A 17,514-nucleotide genomic window follows, 5' to 3' on the forward strand; every position below is an offset into this window, starting at 1 on the left:
TATCTGATCTTCTTCTTTGTGGGTACTAACTCCGGTGAAGGACCTACAGGATTGTGCGACATCCCAAAGTTCGTTGATCGACACTCCCCTGAAACGCTTTACCCTTTGGGCTTTAGCGCTGACGCTGAACCTTGTCACATACGAACAGATCTCCCTCGCATTGTTACTGGGCGCTCACAGCCAGCGTCTTATATATCTAACGGCTTTCAATACTGAGAGGCTCTGCCAGGTAACCAGCGGAGATTGGGCCGCCATGAGTGGGTCGCCGGGCGTAACGAGGCTATGCCCGCTGATTGTGACCGCTGCATCGGCAGGGCGTAACATGAAGCTCAGCCTTCCTAGGGCCTGCTATAGTTGCCTGAATGCACTCAGCCTCTAGATCTGTCTTTCCCGGACACTCTGCGCGATCCACAAGCTCCAGTCAGACTGCCTTATAACCTGCGTGGGACCCACAATCCGTACTTGAATGCGCGGACAGCATGTCGCATTCAAACACTAGCCCATTATCTGAGCGGCGCGAACGTTATTCATGGATATCGCTTCCTAATGGCGAGGACTCCAGCGGGATCACGCACCATGAGCATGCCGCACAGCGCGACAGCATTGACCGGACTCGCAGGCCCGAATCCCAACTACTGGACCAACGGGAACGCGATAACACATCTTTAAATACTGCGCATGAGAACGAAACGCTCTCCGCTTCCGGAAGCGACCATGTGTCCGACCCAGCATCTACTGCACTCGGTTTAGCGAGCGATGACCGCTTGCTGAATGAGCCGCGCTCAGGGAGCCTGGATGATACACGCCAGCGTGAGTGCATTTTTGAGGAGCCCAATTTACTGTATCATAGATTCTCTAACTACTGCATAGCAAAGCTTCAAACCGAAAAACTGCGACCACCAACTAAGTGGCTGCCATACACGCTGCGGCGCCCATACCTGATCACTCTTAGCCTAGTATCGCTTATACTCTCTACCGTCCTAGCAACCCTTAGCTGGCAGTCTTATAAAAACCATGGGCTCGGAGATGAGGATGGGTCCACTGGAATACTCATTGGATGGAGATATACCCCCACTATCGTCGCCATTTTCTTCACGCAGGCTGTTGTGCAGGTTGCCGAGGACGTAAAGAGGACTGAAGCATACGCACGCATGGCCGACCCCAGATCCATCGAAGCCAAGTTCACCCTATTCTATCTGCCCAAGGTATGGTGGAAAAGCATCTTTGTAGGTTTCTCTCGAAAGCGGAGCGGCGGCCACCGGAGGTGGAATCTGGCCTTGTCTTCGCTCGCAGCTGGTATCAGTGTACTCAGCATTTCGACCTTCTCATCGTCCGTGTTCGTTGCAAAAGAAGTCTTGTATCAGGAGGATGTGCAGCTTCAACGGTATGCCGCTGGCCAGACAATTGGCAAAGAGTTGTCGCCCATTCAGCTTTCACCTCGAAGGGATACGTATCTCCGGACTATAAGTGGATATCTCTACAACGTATCTACATCTATCTGGTCTTCAGATTCGCAAGTCATTGTACCTTTTGGAGCATTAAATGGCAACAAGAGCCATGCAACGCTTCCGAACGGTATATGGCAAGCAGATACTGAGGTGTTTCATCTCAACTACAGTTGCACATCGATGGTTCTGGTCGAGAAGGATATAATCGATATTACGTACAAGTATACAGACATTGCAAAAACGTCGTGTCCAAACGACACATGTACTGTCAACTCAAAAGGTTTCAAAATTCGATCAGAGGACGGATGTGAGGTCCAAATCCAAGGCCCAATCGCTCAGTGGAATAATTTCGGTTCCATGTTGTCCTCGGATGGCTTCATCAGCGATACCTTTACAGATGATGGCGGCTTGCTCTGGACGAACATGTCTTCCAGTTACGTGTCGTGGGAAACACTTATTCGAGATTATGGTCAGCCTCCAGCAATTCGCTCCAGTGGAGAGAAGGTCCTCGATCAATGGTCTCGCACGTTCATTTACAGTTTTTCCGATCAATGTACTGGGCGCGACTTGCTACTTGCATCGCCTCAATGGATTGTGCGGCCGTCACCTGCCGATCTTCCTGCGGGCGTATGGGAAAAAAGCTCATGGGACAACCTCACGATACGGGCACAAGTATGCACCCCGGAATATCGTACAGCTAGTCTGGCGGTCTCTGCATCCATTGATGGCGCTGAAACGTCCATGTCCTTCGATATATCAGAGTTTGAGCGGCACAATCAGCTTGTGTCAAAACAAGCCATCGATATGGACTTATTGAATGACCTCACTTTTCGCAGTGGCAGTTGGGACAAGTACATGGCCGTACCTCCTGATGTCCACGGTTCTTTTGAGGGTATATCGTTACTTCTTGCTTCAACTTTCGCTCACAACGTGTCCAATATTTTGGAGAACGTCACTCTAGAGGCAGAAGCTAGCAAACTTCGGACACAATTCACAAGAGAGCTTTTGCTATCCTCTCTCATAGAAGCCGACAACCCACAATTCGAAGATACAAAAGGGCTTGCTACACGCGTAAGGAGACGGATTCTGGTCGTCACTGAGGTCGCAACAACACTATCGGTGTTGTTTCTGCTCTTGGCATGCTATATTGCAATAGCAGTATTCTACACATCGCCCAGGAAAAGACCACTTAACCTCCATTCAGATCCTGCCACTATTGCTGGAACAGCGTCCCTCCTTAGCAGTACTTCGCTTTCTTCTACCACGTCCAGTACATTCGTTGGATATGACAGATCACGCACACAAGGCATCATCCAATCACGGGTTTATAATCTACAAGGCGGAATCCTCTCGGAGAAGCGATCGATAGCTGAGTCGATTGCAGATGGAAAACCGAGTGCATTCGGCAAGACAAGCGAGCTCTCCTCGAAAAATGGCTTTCAAGATGACTGGAGGCCTTCAATGCTCCACAAAAGATGGCTTCTTACATTGCTGGCTACTCTCGTCGCTATCGTCATAACTATGCTCGTTCTTCGCAATTATGCACGAGAAGAAAAGCTTTCCCAGACTGCATTTACCTACCAGGTCGATTTGGGTTTATTCGACACGTCTTTTTCTCCTCACTCTGTCATCGCAACGCTAATAGCTGTTTGTATTGGATTGAGCTGGGATGGTATTGATAAACCTATGCGGATTCTGCAGCCATATCTCTCCTTGTCGCGGAGGCCCTTAGCCTCAACACGAGGAGCATCGTTGACATACCAGTCTTCACACTGGATATGGGCCGCGGCAAAATCAGCATCGCGGAAACATTGGATGCTATGTCTCATAGCTACTGGTACAACCTTGTCACAAATTCGTAAGCATTTCCTCGCTCCCTTGAGTCATGTAGCTAACCGTGTAGTTATTATCTCCATGGCAGCCGTCTTCGAAAGACAGACCGCACTGATCAGTCGAGGGACTTGGGACCCATCCCATAATGATGTACTTTGGGTGACAGCACCTTTTGAGCTTCTAGAAGAGCCTATCGAATTTTTCAACCCAGGCCAACGTACACGCAATTTCGAGATAAACGAGGAACTGTTGGAATCATCCACGATTCAATGGCTCTACCACGCATTGGACGAGATCGTTCTGGAAGCACCGCAACTGGCGTGGACTAAGGACGAATGGACGTTTACTCCACTCGATATGGAAGAGCTGCCAAATGTTACAGTATCCTCAAAATCGAGTTCCGGTTTTGGGAGACATACAAGCTCGAATGCTATAGCGTCACCCGCAAACGCGTCTTTCATTACTTCCGCTATCCGAAGCCGATTACAGTGCTCTCCGATCGCCGTACCAGACTCCGGCTGGCTTGACCAAGCTGCAGACGTTTTTCCCAATCGTACCAATGAAACGCTGCAAGGATTTGCACTACCGACTACTCTATTTGACGGCAAATTGTACAATACGTCTGTCTTCTCGGCCCGAAGACGGTTATCATGCTGTACGAATGGCACGGATCCAGGTGGGCAAGCTGTCGTTGCGTACTGGAGCAGTAACAGCTCAATGATTGAACGGATAGATCCCAATTTCTTCATCCAAGAATGCACTTCTGAACAACTTACCAATGGCAACTGCACGAGTGCCAATATGCCGTCCGATCCCCTCAGCGAGGATGGTCCAGAAGATGTTCTCGTTCATGGCTCTTGGTACCGCAACTTCACCATCAAGTGGATCGTGGGGCCAGGTGTGACTGCGAACATATCTGGAGCTAATCCAGCTGCGAATCCTAAGGTACAACAAGTCAACCTACCGTACGCCTCTGCAGATGAAGAGCTTCTCTACTTCACGGAAGAACCCAAGATGGCCATAATGGACTGTATCATGGTTATCGAAAATACATCCGCCAGTGTTACTGTAGCTAGGAGCTCTGGGAACGTTTTGGACTACAGCTTGGTGACTGACCCGCAGCCTGCTCTTGACGCCTGGGAGTACGCCTGGGACATCCTCTACTCTGATCCAACGTCCTACAATGGAAGAGGAAATGTCAGGTAAGCCATCCATCCGGTTGAGCTACTATCTCGAGCGTGTTCATCACAATCCAAATGCTAACCACCACCGCTACTAGTTACGGCCATTTATTCATGACGCAGCTCCTCACCGCCCCACACATCATTACACCTCATATGCCACATTCCTGGCTCTCCTACAACCGCAGCATCGAAGAAGCAGCAAGCGAACGCTTCAACATTCGCGATCGGGATCGTGGTCTCAACGTCGACTTCATGTCCTACGCCAACTGGAATCTCGCGGGCAAAGACACCGAATCCCTGCTAAATACAACGACACTATTGCGTCATTCCGAGAAGACATTACAAGTCTTCTTCAAACACTTTATCCATACCGGGTCGTCGAATCTCAGCGGGCGCCGTTCAGTTGGAGAGCCTGATAGAGCAGCTTACCAGCAAGTCTATTCACCGGACCCTGTGAATGGGACGTTTACGAAACGGGTTGAAGTTCTTGCTATGAATGAGACGGCGACGTGGCTCTCGCTTATTATACTCATCCTACTTATCGTCATCCTGATCGTTCTGATCGTGAGCTTGCAGATCGTATATCCGAGCTCATGCATGCAACATCGCGTCGAGTGCTTGGCAGACGTACTGGCTATGGTAGCTGGAAGCGAGGGACTGATCAGTTTGATTGAAGAGCAGGGGGTCGACGGCTTTGCCAAGAGTGGTAGGCTGACTAAGTTGGGTTGGTTCAAAGATGCGAGTGGACATGTTAGATGGGGTGTTGAACTTGTGGATGCAGAGGGCGTAGAATGGGTTGATGGACCGGAGGAAGCTGCCCCGGCTGGACACGATGAAGAGTCATCGATTCGAAGCGGAGAAGTAGTCGATGCGAATAGTGCACTTTTGGAAAGCGAACGAAGGTCATTTTCGCCACGAAAATCCGTTCAAGAGCAATAGACAGAGTCAATGCTAAGACCCAGCAATGTCGCCAACAACGCATTGTGGCTATAGAGCGACGAGACCTTTGACCCTTGCCTAGCTGGCCATGTCTATTCCGGTGCTGTCTACGTGTACCCCGTCTCCTATCCCGACACGTGTTCGTCAGTCTACCATACATGCATTCACTCGCCGAGCGCAAGTGAGGCAAGCGAGGCGGACAGGCCAGCCACACCGGAAACATTCGGCAGCCAGGCCCGCGCCAACGCGTGTAGTACCGGCACTTTCCATTCTCTTACCGTACCGAGGCCATGCTCTGGAATCTTGGGAAAAAGGAACGGTGGGTAGCGTCGTGTCCGCAGTGTAGTGTGGGGGTGAAACGACTAAGTGCTGTAGCCCGAATTAGGATGTCGCCCTATGCAGTCAGACAAAAGCATGAACGCAGGCTGAGGTCAGTGCTGGCGTCCTGCATCACATTTGCGGTGAACCAGTACAGGGTAACGGTGAGGAGGGTAGAAGAGATGCGATTGTGATCATATCTTACACGATACCAGCAGGCTAGCTGCAGTATCCGATCTGAATGAATCCTATCATGCCATCCATCCATCCCAACTCAACTATGTAGATAAGGAAAAGAGAGAGAAAGATCCATCGCTGCGTAGTTCATGATCCATACGTCCATCATCATAAGCGTCGTAGCCGTTGCCAACACATCGACCTCTTGCTTACTTTTCTTGCGAAATAGCGGAACGAAAAAAAGGAAACCCCACCAAACATTTCTGCCACGTACATGATCCAGCCACAACAAGTAGAAAAGGAGATAAGGGTATTACATCCGCCAAAATCGAGAAAAAGTGCCGAAAAGCCTCCGCGAGGAGCAGGTATAGTGCAGCATAAAAAAGAAGTAAGAAGAAGGGGGGAATAATGTGGGGAACGCTCAAAATAGGGCGCGACGAAAGGCAGGAAGAAGATAACCGTACAATCTGATCGGTCCAAACAAGAAGTTCAATGGCGGTGACCGCCCTTACGCATTAGATGTTGGTGTGCGTGAGCGTCCCAGTCTGGCAAACCATAACAATGTGACCTGCACTGTCGCAGGGAACGCAGCAAACATACAAACATGAAATGCGAGTGGGCAATTGTGCCGAAATCGAACGTGCGATGAAGAAACCGATCCGACCTTTTTTGTTGAGCAGGTCTGCCACCAAGGCCTGTCCACGCTCGTAGAAAGCTTTTGATATGGAAATCATCCACCCAATGAAGAAAAGAGATCGAAAGAGATCTGCCGCGCAGAATTGAGGATAGGAACGTACGTGTGGCGAGCAGAGAAGAACGTCGAAGTCGAGCTACGCATCTTCGTTTCGCGCGCGAGTGTCTGAGGTTCGGAGATCCTTAGTTGTAATAATGCGAACTGGTGTTGGCGCGGCGACGCAAAGGTCGTGGCACCTCAACGATTCGATCATCGTAAGAATCTCGTACTACTCGGCTTTCGCGCCTACTACGGTGGCTGCGCATGCTTCCTTCGGTCATCTCCTCTGGCTGCTTCCGTCGTACAAGTGCCTGCCCGTCTCCTGCGTTGCTGCCTCTTTCACTACTGTGATAGTTGCTCTCGTTATCACGGCTCCCACTGATGACTAATTCTGCCATGCCGTCCTCAGTCGGGATGAGCTGCATGGTGCGGCCTTCCATATCGCCATTGAACTGCAGACTGAGTGGGGCATTGGCGTCAACGCGGAGGCGAATCTCGTTATTACCGCTACTAGTAAGAGCAGTGCGATTGGACTGGCTTTGCCTGTCGCTTCCCGAAGAGCCGGAGTGAGAAGGCATTGAAGGTACCCTCGAAGCTCTTTTTGCAGCACGATGGATGTGATCGTTCAACGGGACATCTGTGCCACGTTGGCTGTTGATGTAGTCTAAAGCCAGACTCTCTTTGGCTTTGCGCCCACCGGCGTCAGTAGGACGACGAGGGCGGGGAGGCACTGGTGCTTCGGGAACGACGGGTGCGACGGCTTCATCGGATTGATACTCCTCGTCGCTATCGTCGAACGCCGCGGGAGGCTGATAGTAGACCTTGGAGTTGCGCTTCTCGCGTTTGCGCTCTTGCTCAGCCTCATAACGAGCTTCGTTCTCCGCTTGTCGTTGAGCTTGTCTTTCACGTTTAGCACGGTTCGCGGCTTTGAGTTCTTTCCTGGCTCGCTCTTCGGCTTCGAGGCGTTCCGCCTCCTTCCTGCCCGCGGCATACTCCGCATACTCCTTATCTCTGGCTGAATGCCCGTAGTGAGCAGACCGACGCCGCTCAGCCTTGACGCTGTCGTTTACATAGACCGAGCCACGTCGTGCGGGATATTCAGTCTGTGTATGGGCTGGCGGAAGAGGTCGGCTGATTGACTGTCGACGGGATGGCTCGTTTGTACTTTTGGTAGTACGGTGACGGCTGGAGCGGTCCTCATCGACGACAATAGGAGGAGTCGACATCGAATGGCGGTGGCTGCGAACTTTCTCCACGGTTGTGGTAGTGTGAGCGTGAGGCAAGGGAGGCCGTTCCCCGTTCTTGGTCTTGGGCTTGGTCTTGGTGTTCGACTTGGACTTGGGAGCCTTCGGAGGCGGCGGGGGCATAAGCGCACGGCGGGTACGTGGGTCGTTGGGATCGACCTCAGGCTCGGATACATAGTAATCGTCATCCTCAGACAACTCAGACTCCGATTCGTAGTCGCTCTCGTGGGGTCTATCGTTGAGCTGCAACGGGGCTGGAAGCCTGGGGTGTGTGGCGCTCTGAGGCTGGCTGTACCTTGTGGAGTACTGCTGCTCGCGCGGAGCCTGGTTGATGACAGGCGGTGCGGGTCCCCGACGTGCGGCGTTGGAGGAGCTGCGCTGCGGCATGCCTGGCCTCTGTCCGTCATCGTAAGGCATCTGATAGAATTGAGGGGGATAGCCGGGTGGCACTCCATAGGGCGTCTGTGGAGGACCCATCTGACCCATGGCAGGCATTGGAAAGCCTCGCGGGTAGTGGGCAGAGCTGGAAAGAGGCGGTCCACGCTCTGGGGGCGGGGTAGGATATCCAGGTGCACCCTGAGTCCAGTGGTACTGAGGCCCGGGCTCACCACTGTAGCTTATCGGTCGACCAGTGGTCGATATCGACGGCCGACGACGTGTTGCGGCTGGCTGGATGACAGCGGCTCCATGTGCGTAATAGGACTGTCGATAGTGCGTGGGTGAGGGCGGAGCCTGCTGGTACGAGGGGGGATCAGAATGCATTGAGCGTGTGTCTTGGGGGATAGGACGGGTCACGTCGCGAGCGGATTGAGATGGCTGTATGTCAGGGCGACGACGGACAGCTGAGGCAGGGGCGTTGGGGTCGTACTTGGTGCGTCTAGGCTCGGCACCATCCGGTTCAACTCTGCTGTCACGACGATCTCTGCGCTCCGGGCGGGACTCCTGGGTAACGGTCGGCCTGCGTTTACGTTCCGGTGGCTGTTGTTGGACGACAGCGGGAGGCTTGGAGGCAGACGAAGCAGTGCGAGAGGGCTTGGGCCGCGAAGAGGACTTGGAAGTCTTCTCGGTCGTGTCCGTCGGGACAGGGCGTCGTCGGGCCTTTGGAGCCTCAGGCTGGGGAGGCGCTGGGGCAGCGGCGGCAGGCACCTGGGGCGGGCTGCGCTGGGGAGGAGCACTTTGAGCGGAATTAGTGCTGCTGACGGTGGCGGTGGTGTAGCTGCTGTACCCTGAGTCGGAGCGAAGGTCGATGTTGGCCGGCGCCCTCTGCTGCGCGGGCGGCATTTCTTTATCCAAGTCGGAAGGGTGCGAGCGCTTGGTGGAGACGTTAGCGGCATTGGGCGACCGGCGGCCCTGGAAGGGGATAGAGCCGCCTTCGCTGTCATCCGAGTAGCAGTCCTCGACAGTAGGCTGCATTTCCTGTGGGCTCGCCATGGTGGCAGCGGCAGCAGTAGCAGCAGCGTTTGTTTTGGGGGGAAGTGAAGACAGGAGTCGGCAAAATATCTAGCGGCTCCAGCAGCGCGCTCTATCGATAATAAAGCGTCGCGGGGCGATCCTGGACAGACAATCAATCAGGCGAGACGGCGAAAGCGCATTATTCGCACGGGCATAGGGCTGGCTGCTACCGTCTCATCAAGGCGGCGGGGGCGTGGTGTGGGTGAAGGGGAAAGAGGATCAGAGCGAAGAGACGAGGGAGGCAGAGGGATGAGGGATATGCGAGGCGCTGCAGAGTATGACGGGCGACTTGGTGTGCAGCAGACAGGCATGCAGGCGTTGTTCGGGCTTCGACACACGAAAGTTTTCCCCCGCCCGTAAAATTCAAAACGGCGTGGTACTATAAACTGCCTTATAGCGGGCTAGCTCCTTCATGCAATGCGTCTAATCGTTGGGCGCGCACCGCATCCGTCGCTGCCCAGTCAACCTCCAACATCTAGTGGTTGGCCGAGGGGCTGCTCTGCCGCCCTCTACGCTCCTGGCTGTCGTCAAGTGGTCGCTGTCGTGGTGACGCAGCCTCCACACCATACTTTGGGTGGCTGCATGCAGACGCCCTCGTTGCCAGCCGCAACACTGCCATTGCCATGTTGCTGTCCGTACCAGAACCACGACCACGTCCAAGTAGTCTACTAGGAAGGCCTGCTCTCCGAGGCCGAGTCTGCGACAGTTTCGCCATGCACCCACACTGCTTCACCCTGCCGCCATGCCACCCTGATGCTGATCACGTCGTCCTGGTCGTAATAATAGCCAGTCGCCTGGCCATTGGCTGCCTCAGATGCGCAACATCCATTGGTTTGAGTGGTCGTGGATCGTCTCCGTTCGAACGACATGAAACCGGGATTGCCCGGCCCTCGTAGATGCGAGCCGTTCGCCTGGAGGGCTGAATGGGCGAATCCACCTCAACGCACCACCTCACCGCCCTCTCGCGCGTCACGATATTTCGTCAAAACCGCATCTCAACGCGCTCACGCTCGATGCAGCTGTCATGAAAGCTTGTCGCCTGCCTGCTAGACGGAATTGGCGTTCGCTGCTGCTGATCACTCCTCGCCTTGGCACTGTCTATCGTGTATTACCACGACGCCCTCGATCCTCTGCAGCATCACACGGTGAACGGTTGCAGGGCAGAATTTCCTAGCTCCATCCAACTTTTTCCTTGCGCTTCCTCGCTTCCTCACGGTTCACGTCATGGAGCCTCACCACTGCGTCGTTTATTAACAGCTAACTCGTTTGCTCCTGGCTCGGCCACGTCAATCACGCTTACCATGCAGGAACAACAGAGCACTCTCACCATCGTTACCTTCATTAATCTCCAGGACGCGACGCATAACATGTGTCCTTTCGCCACTGCGAGTCCTCATTGTCTGGTGTCAAGCATGGCTGGCGTTGCGTCCTCAGAACCACGCAAATCACAGCCTCCCAGCTCTTGCCCTGCCCGACACTAACGCACTTGCCAGCAAGACAGCGTATCGGTGTAACAACCCCATCGAATCGCCTCGGACGCAGCTCTCATCACGCGGCCCGTCAAGCGTTGCTTACTCGCCTAGTCGTCGACACTACCCCACCAAAGCTTCCGGTGAACAGACGCACCGCATCGAGCAGCGCAATGCCCTCAACAATTCTGGCCAGAACCAGAACAAATGATGCGCTCTTGAATACACCCAATCCGGCAACTTGCGGCTTCCACGGCACCTCGACTCCAAACGTCACACGCACGACGACCGTTGTCGTATTCCGAGGTATTCGCCACTGCTCTCCTCGCTGATGTCCCTCATGCTGTGTTCGACCGGCGTCATGGTACACAGCCTGCAGACAAAGTGCAGCGTATTGACTTTTCGTCGTTGCTAGATCAAGCTTCAGACGTTCGCCATGAACACCCCACCACCAGCTACCGTGTGGTGCATCCTTGACAGCTTTGCCATTCGCTCGTCCCAGTCCCGTAAGACGAAATAGTGCAGTGGTCCATGACGGAAGGGTGGCCGCTCATCCAATGCTCCTACACCACCAGGCATGACGTTGAGTTTCGTGTAACTGTGGCTACCCTTCATCCACGCCTGCGCCAGAGATATGCTGTGATGCTTGATAAATGCCACTCAAGACCATTCGCTTCGGCTCAGATGCAGCACTCTGCGCGACACCAATTTGTGCCGACCGCCAGGTCTTGCAAAGCGCTCGTTGCACACATTGAATGATTAGCCAACCTTCTACGTGACATCCCGCAAGTTCTGCGGCGGGGTAGCGGACAGATACGGCATGACAACACGCTCGAAAGCGTCTCCGCATATAACTGTCTTCCACTGACGTCCATTTAGACTCTTGGTGTGACCGGCAGAGCATCGAGGCTGAATCATCTCGGCACATCGCACACGCCCTGCAGACATCAAGGTCTTTGGCTTGAAGCCTGTGTCAGATTGATGCGATATCGGCAGCTCTTGTGCGACAGTGACACAGTCAGGTGCACGGGAACTGTGAAAGTCATCATACTTTTCAAGAAAGGATGGTGGGAGTCGATGCTTGAGAACTTGCGATTCATCGCCGACGTGAAGAGGCGATGGGCGTTCGATGCCGCCATGCGCAGTGGACATGCGATTGATGTTAGTATCATTTGCCTTGAGCATCATGCAGGTAATGTACCCACAAGCTCAAAATAGTCTACGCCACAACCCATCTTGCATGAACTCCTGCAGTTTTCTTATTTCTTGTTGTCAGACATGCAAACTGCACTTTTCGTTATATCAAAACAGTGGTCGCGTCTTCCTGACCATTGTCGTCTCCGCCGTTTGGCTAGCGCTGGTTGGGTGGAGGAACGCGTGGGAACTCGCTAAGCGAAGCCCACTACAAATCCACCATCTCGTTGGAACCCGCGCGAAATTCGACAATGGCATTTCAAACGCTTTCATTTCACCACGCTATCCAGCTTCAGTTCGTTCGCGCGAGCAATTCCTCTCTATAGACTACGTTTCCATCAGGACGTGTGACTCACATGCGGCATGTCACTTCGTCTCAGCAATGGATCCTTCGCTGCCCAAAGTGTCTCCAATTGGGTCCCGAACACTTGGTCTTGCGGCTCTCGCTGCCCTACGGACCCACTTCTGGCGCTGACGCCATGGACTTTTGGATCTAGGATGCCCAAAAGACCCACCCAGCGGCTATTGTGGGCGAAAATTTATACCCTCCGCTATCAACTACAGGTACCACGCGACGGGGGAGCGAAAAGCAATAGTAACAATCCCGAGCTTTTCCATGACGACCTGCGAATGAGAGCTTCGGATGAGGACGTCTCGTTGGAATATGTCTCAGCTCAACAGCATTTGGTCCAGAATTTGTTGTACACGTGGGGGATCACCTGTCTGGTCAGGCGTCAGTCCCGGTCTTGTCCAGCTGACGTCACTTGCTCCCCAGATACTCCAGGTGTTTAGTGTCCGTTGAGGCCTGAACGGAGACCCTCATACAGGTCTGCGGGAGTAGGCCCAGTCATTCCGTGATGCGGGCGGCAGCCTCATCAGCCATGGGATCCCCACCGCTGATTACTAGACTCACTAACCACCTCGTCCAATCCACATCAATTATCGTGCAGGCTGAGAAGACACACCTTCAAGGTTTTCTCCAATAATGGGGATTGTGGCTTTTGCGCTGCGACTAAAAGAACACCTCATGTATCAGACTCACACATTGTCCGAGGCCCATGAAACGTCGTGCAAAGGTTCAGACGTGACTGAAACGGAGGAGCCAGCATCATACAGTCTCCCAAAGACACTTTCCACGGGCTTCTCAAGATTTTCGACACTCCAGCATAGACACAGACGGGAAGCGGGGTGCTTGGTATCGCGACTTCTGTCACCCAGCTAGCTGACTCGGGCTGAAGAGTCACGTGAGCTCTCTACGACTCAGGTGCGGCTCGGCACGAACATGGTGATCACTGATCAGCGACGCCGGCAACCGCAACACGCCCTCGGATCTGACCCCAGCTTTCGGTAAACTAACTATATAGACCTGCACAGACAACATGTTCTTTCTGCGTCTCACTTTTCACACCTTTTCATCCTGATGCCCACTTTCAGAAGCAAACTCGTCCTGCCTCGGTACGGCTTCGGGCACCACCCGGCCAGCTCAGCTAGAAAAGGCGCACTGGTTGGACTTCCAGTAGCGACAGGCTAGAGCCATACGATGACCGCCACACCTTGGGCAAGAGACATCTGCATCGACGCCGTTTTTGAATCTCGACACGCTATACAAGACGTAGTATTCAACAAAGAAAGATCCCATCACCAGACGACACCACTCCGGAGTAACAACAGTAGGTGCATCTTGCGAGACTTCTGTCAATCAACACGAGTATGCAGACGGGAACATGGCTCCTGATATCCTTGGCGTTTGGAGAATCTGAGAGGCCATCCGAGAGCATCTGTACGGGAATCCCCGTCAGAGATTGTGCTAGTACAACAAACTTTGAAACAACATCCTACAATACCCGCCATCGAAAGTCTCAAATCATGAAGACAAGGCAGCTACGAGCCGGAAGAAGGGCCGGTTAGGTACATGATTAGATCACGAACGTTAGAAATTCCGCGTCTTGCGCGAAGCGCAGATGAGTTCAGACGACGGTAACACAGCGTCGGAGCTGAAAACCAACCGAGTTCGGTTATATGAATGGTTGCATCAATGTGCAGCGACAAAACCAGCATACGTGTAGCTGAACGGGGTAGAGGTTCACGCACTTACTTTCGCCGCTCGACCAGAAGGTATCGTCTTCACATGTACCTAGGCATCGTGGAACGCTTCCGCTCGTAGTACATCAACACCTCGATAATCAGTCGATGAGCCAGCGGAAGATGCCCTGCCAATGTTGGATGGCAATGGCTGTCGGCAAGTTGTCTAGCAAAAGGCCTTGGTTTGAGAGTCTGGGCCCACGCCACGTGCCCTTAGCGTACAGCGGACACCCCGCTAAGTTTATGCCCAGGCCCCAAAACACCAATGCGTACCCAAAATGGTCGCAGCCACCTCCGGATTTCCATCATCGCGATGGCTGTTCACGCGGGGTATAAGCTGGGCGTGACTGTCGGAAACGCCTTGACATGCGCCTGCGCGCTGTACCGGAGTCAAGACCGCCAGACTGCCGGGTCCAGACAGCACTATCACGGATGCTATGCTGCTTGGAGCTCCTTGGTATGAGTACTGCTAACCGCTGTGGTGAATCGTCTCCGGAGCTATGGGCTTGAGGCTCCGTACCAGTGTCAATTCGATAGGTTGTAAGCGAGATAGCTTGGAGAGCTTGTCAATGTCCAATGCAAATTGCTAAGTTTTGGGGAGTCTGGGGTACGGTGGAGCCGACGCCGCAAGGAATCTGGGGAAGGTGAGTTCAGTAGTCTGGGGAAGCAGATGTGTATATGAGGTCGAGTATCCTGCAGGTGTAGGTTTGGTTCTACTTCAACCTTCGCCATCCAACCCCAGATCTCCTCTTCTCTTCTCCCTTGTTTCTTGCTGATTTCCTCGTCGTTCATCAAGGTTCACATCTTACCCCTTGACAGGCCTCAGAGGTCTCCGAGAGTCTCCAACAACTACCATGGCCTCCTACGCTGAAGAGAAGGGCAACGTCGCCACCCTAGAACGCATCGAATCCGACACAACTGCCAGTAATGCCGCCATCAGTCGTTTCACACCCGAGCAGCAGAAGAAAATTGTCCGCAAGGTCGATTTTCGGCTCATCCCCACACTTGGATGCATGTACTGTGTCTCCCTCATGGACAGAACCAATCTAGGTGTCGCCATGGTAGCTGGTATGGGCGTCGATCTCAAGCTCACTGGCGAGAGATACAGCATCATCGTGCTACTCTTCTTCATCACATACGTCGCGCTCCAGCCACCAGCTACCGTTGTGCTGAGGAAGCTTGGTCCAAGGCTCTTCTTACCATCTATCGTCATCATCTGGGGAGCAGTCATGATTGGCTTCGGTTTCGTTAAGGAGTGGCACACACTCATCCCACTCCGTCTACTCCTCGGTATCTTCGAGGCTGGTTTCTTCCCCGGCTCCGCATACCTCCTTTCATGCTGGTACAAGCGATTCGAGCTCCAGAAGCGCAACACCGTCTTCTTCCTCATCGGTATGCTGTCGTCTGCCTTCTCGGGTATCCTCGGCTACCTCTTCTCTCTTCTCAACGGCAAGGGCGTACAAGCAGCATACTGGCTTGGTCCCCACTACGGACCTACCAAGAAGGCACCCACTACACCAGTCAGCTTTGGACCGGGTCTCTCAGGATGGCGATGGATCTTCATCATGCAGGGAGTCATCACCGTTCTCATCGGCATCGTCGGATGGTATTTCATCGTCGACTTCCCCGAGCTAGCAGCCAAGCCCAGCGCGACCCAGAAGAAGTTCCTCGAGCAAGATGAAGTCGACTTTATCGTGGCCCGCATTGAAGAAGACCGCCACGATGTCGTCGCCGAGGAGTTCAATCTCAAGAGCTACCTCGCCGGCGCCATGGACCTCAAGGTCTGGGGCTTCGCTCTCATCTTCATGTTCACCACCACCATCACCTACGCCATCGCCTACTTCCTTCCCATCATCTTGAAGGACGGCATGGGCTTCAGCCCTGCCGCAGCAAACTGCCTCATCGCACCGCCTTACGTCTTCGCCGCATTCGTCATGATCGGCTTCGCCTGGGCAGGAGACAAGTACCACATCCGCAGCCCATGGGTCATCGCCAACGGTGTCCTCGCTCTCATCGGTCTCCCCATGATCGGCTTCAGCTCCAACGTTGGTGTCCGATACTTTGGTAAGTCATCTCACACCATCCTCCTATTCTAGCATTTACTAAACTCCCTCTCACAGGCGTCTTCCTCGCTACCGCCGCTGCTAACGCAAACGTCCCTTGCATCCTCACATGGCAAGCCAACAACATCCGCGGCCAATGGAAGCGCGCTCTCTGCAGCGCTACACTCGTCGGCGCTGGTGGTATCGGTGGTATCATCGGTGGCACTGTCTTCCGTACCCAGGATGCACCTTCTTACGTCCCTGGTATCGTTGCTTGCATGATTGCATCTGGCATGATTATCATTATCTCGCTGCTCCTCAACTTGAAGTTCTGGATGGCGAACAAGCGTGCGAACAACGGAGGCAAGATTATCGAGGGCTTGGAGGGATTCAGGTACACACTTTAGATACCCAAGGTGTTTATGCGAGAGGGGGATGAGGATATGAGTAATGAATTATTATGTGTTCAAAAGATACTTCAAACTATCTTGCATCTCGTGATTTACCCGAAGTGACCTGACCTCCTGATCCCTCTCGTTAACCCTTCATATCGCAGAGTTCCAAAGCAACCTGGACGTCATCCCCACCCGCGGCGAAGTTGAGGCGGAATCAACAGTACCTGCCGCTCGTCCGTCTTGGCTCTTCCTTCCTCCCCAGCCGCTTCGCGACGAGAAGTATGGCTTAAGAATGTACCCAGACATTTCTTCTCGGAGCGCGGATTTCTCCCTCTTGGTAGGATACATGTTGTGAACCAGGAACAGACCAGGGGGTTGGTGAACGAGACGGCGCAGGGATGACGCAAGTACGCAGTCAGGTTGCGAGTGGAGAATAATGTGTAAGCGATTTTTGGTTGTGGAAGATATAAAAGACCAATCCTCCCTTTACATCAAGCACAATAACAGCTCGCTTGAACATCTACTACCTCTTCAGCAACAGCTGCGACCCAGATGCACGTCGCCATCGCATCCGGCCTCTTTACCCTCGTTGTCACTTCTCTAGGCTACAACGTTCATTTTATACTGGCATCCAATCCCGAGGCGAACGTCTTGGTGAAGCAGTCGACTTGACGCCAAATGATGGTCGTCAGGACGGCAGCCTATACAGCATCAACGCCCAATCAGTGTACATAGCCCATGGAGACACCGAGGAAGACATTAAAATCGCCTTCTACAAGGGTGACAAGTGTCCTCTCGAGAACGCAGTCGCAATAGGGAATATCGGTGCATGTCTTAATGTCGGCGGTGTCTACCAGCATTTCGATTCCTACAACGCTTTTCCCATTATTCCGCGCAGCAAGCGTGGAGATTCTGCTGAATCCCAAGTTAATGACGAACCTTTGAACTTCCAGCATGGGATATTGTTTGAGGATGACGGTGGTGTGAGTTGCAAGACGAGAGCG

General features: G+C 53.3%; 3 protein-coding genes across 3 annotated transcripts; 2 read left to right on the top strand and 1 right to left on the bottom strand.

Moving 5' to 3' along the window:
• Positions 1 to 185: 185 nt before the first annotated feature.
• BKA58DRAFT_350676 (uncharacterized protein) lies at positions 186 to 5,881 on the top strand. Its single transcript, XM_046168526.1, has 4 exons — positions 186 to 810; positions 871 to 3,306; positions 3,352 to 4,483; positions 4,561 to 5,881. Exons 1-4 carry the CDS (start codon positions 480 to 482, stop codon positions 5,402 to 5,404), a joined length of 4,743 nt encoding a protein of 1,580 aa, XP_046030965.1. The 5' UTR covers positions 186 to 479; the 3' UTR covers positions 5,405 to 5,881.
• Positions 5,882 to 6,346: 465 nt separating this feature from the next.
• BKA58DRAFT_12845 (uncharacterized protein) lies at positions 6,347 to 9,629 on the bottom strand. The gene has a single exon (XM_046164335.1). It carries the CDS (start codon positions 9,305 to 9,307, stop codon positions 6,776 to 6,778), a length of 2,532 nt encoding a protein of 843 aa, XP_046030966.1. The 5' UTR covers positions 9,308 to 9,629; the 3' UTR covers positions 6,347 to 6,775.
• Positions 9,630 to 14,927: 5,298 nt separating this feature from the next.
• On the top strand, positions 14,928 to 16,522 carry BKA58DRAFT_303424 (major facilitator superfamily domain-containing protein; the record flags this gene model as incomplete). Its single annotated transcript, XM_046166969.1, has 2 exons — positions 14,928 to 16,137; positions 16,194 to 16,522. The coding sequence occupies 2 exons, from the start codon at positions 14,928 to 14,930 to the stop codon at positions 16,520 to 16,522; spliced, it is 1,539 nt and encodes a 512-aa protein (XP_046030967.1).
• Between the last annotated feature and the right edge of the window lie 992 nt (positions 16,523 to 17,514).

Source organism: Alternaria rosae (genome assembly GCF_020736505.1).
Source record: "Alternaria rosae strain MPI-PUGE-AT-0040 chromosome Unknown BKA58scaffold_1, whole genome shotgun sequence".
NCBI classification, from domain to species: Eukaryota; Fungi; Ascomycota; class Dothideomycetes; order Pleosporales; family Pleosporaceae; genus Alternaria; species Alternaria rosae.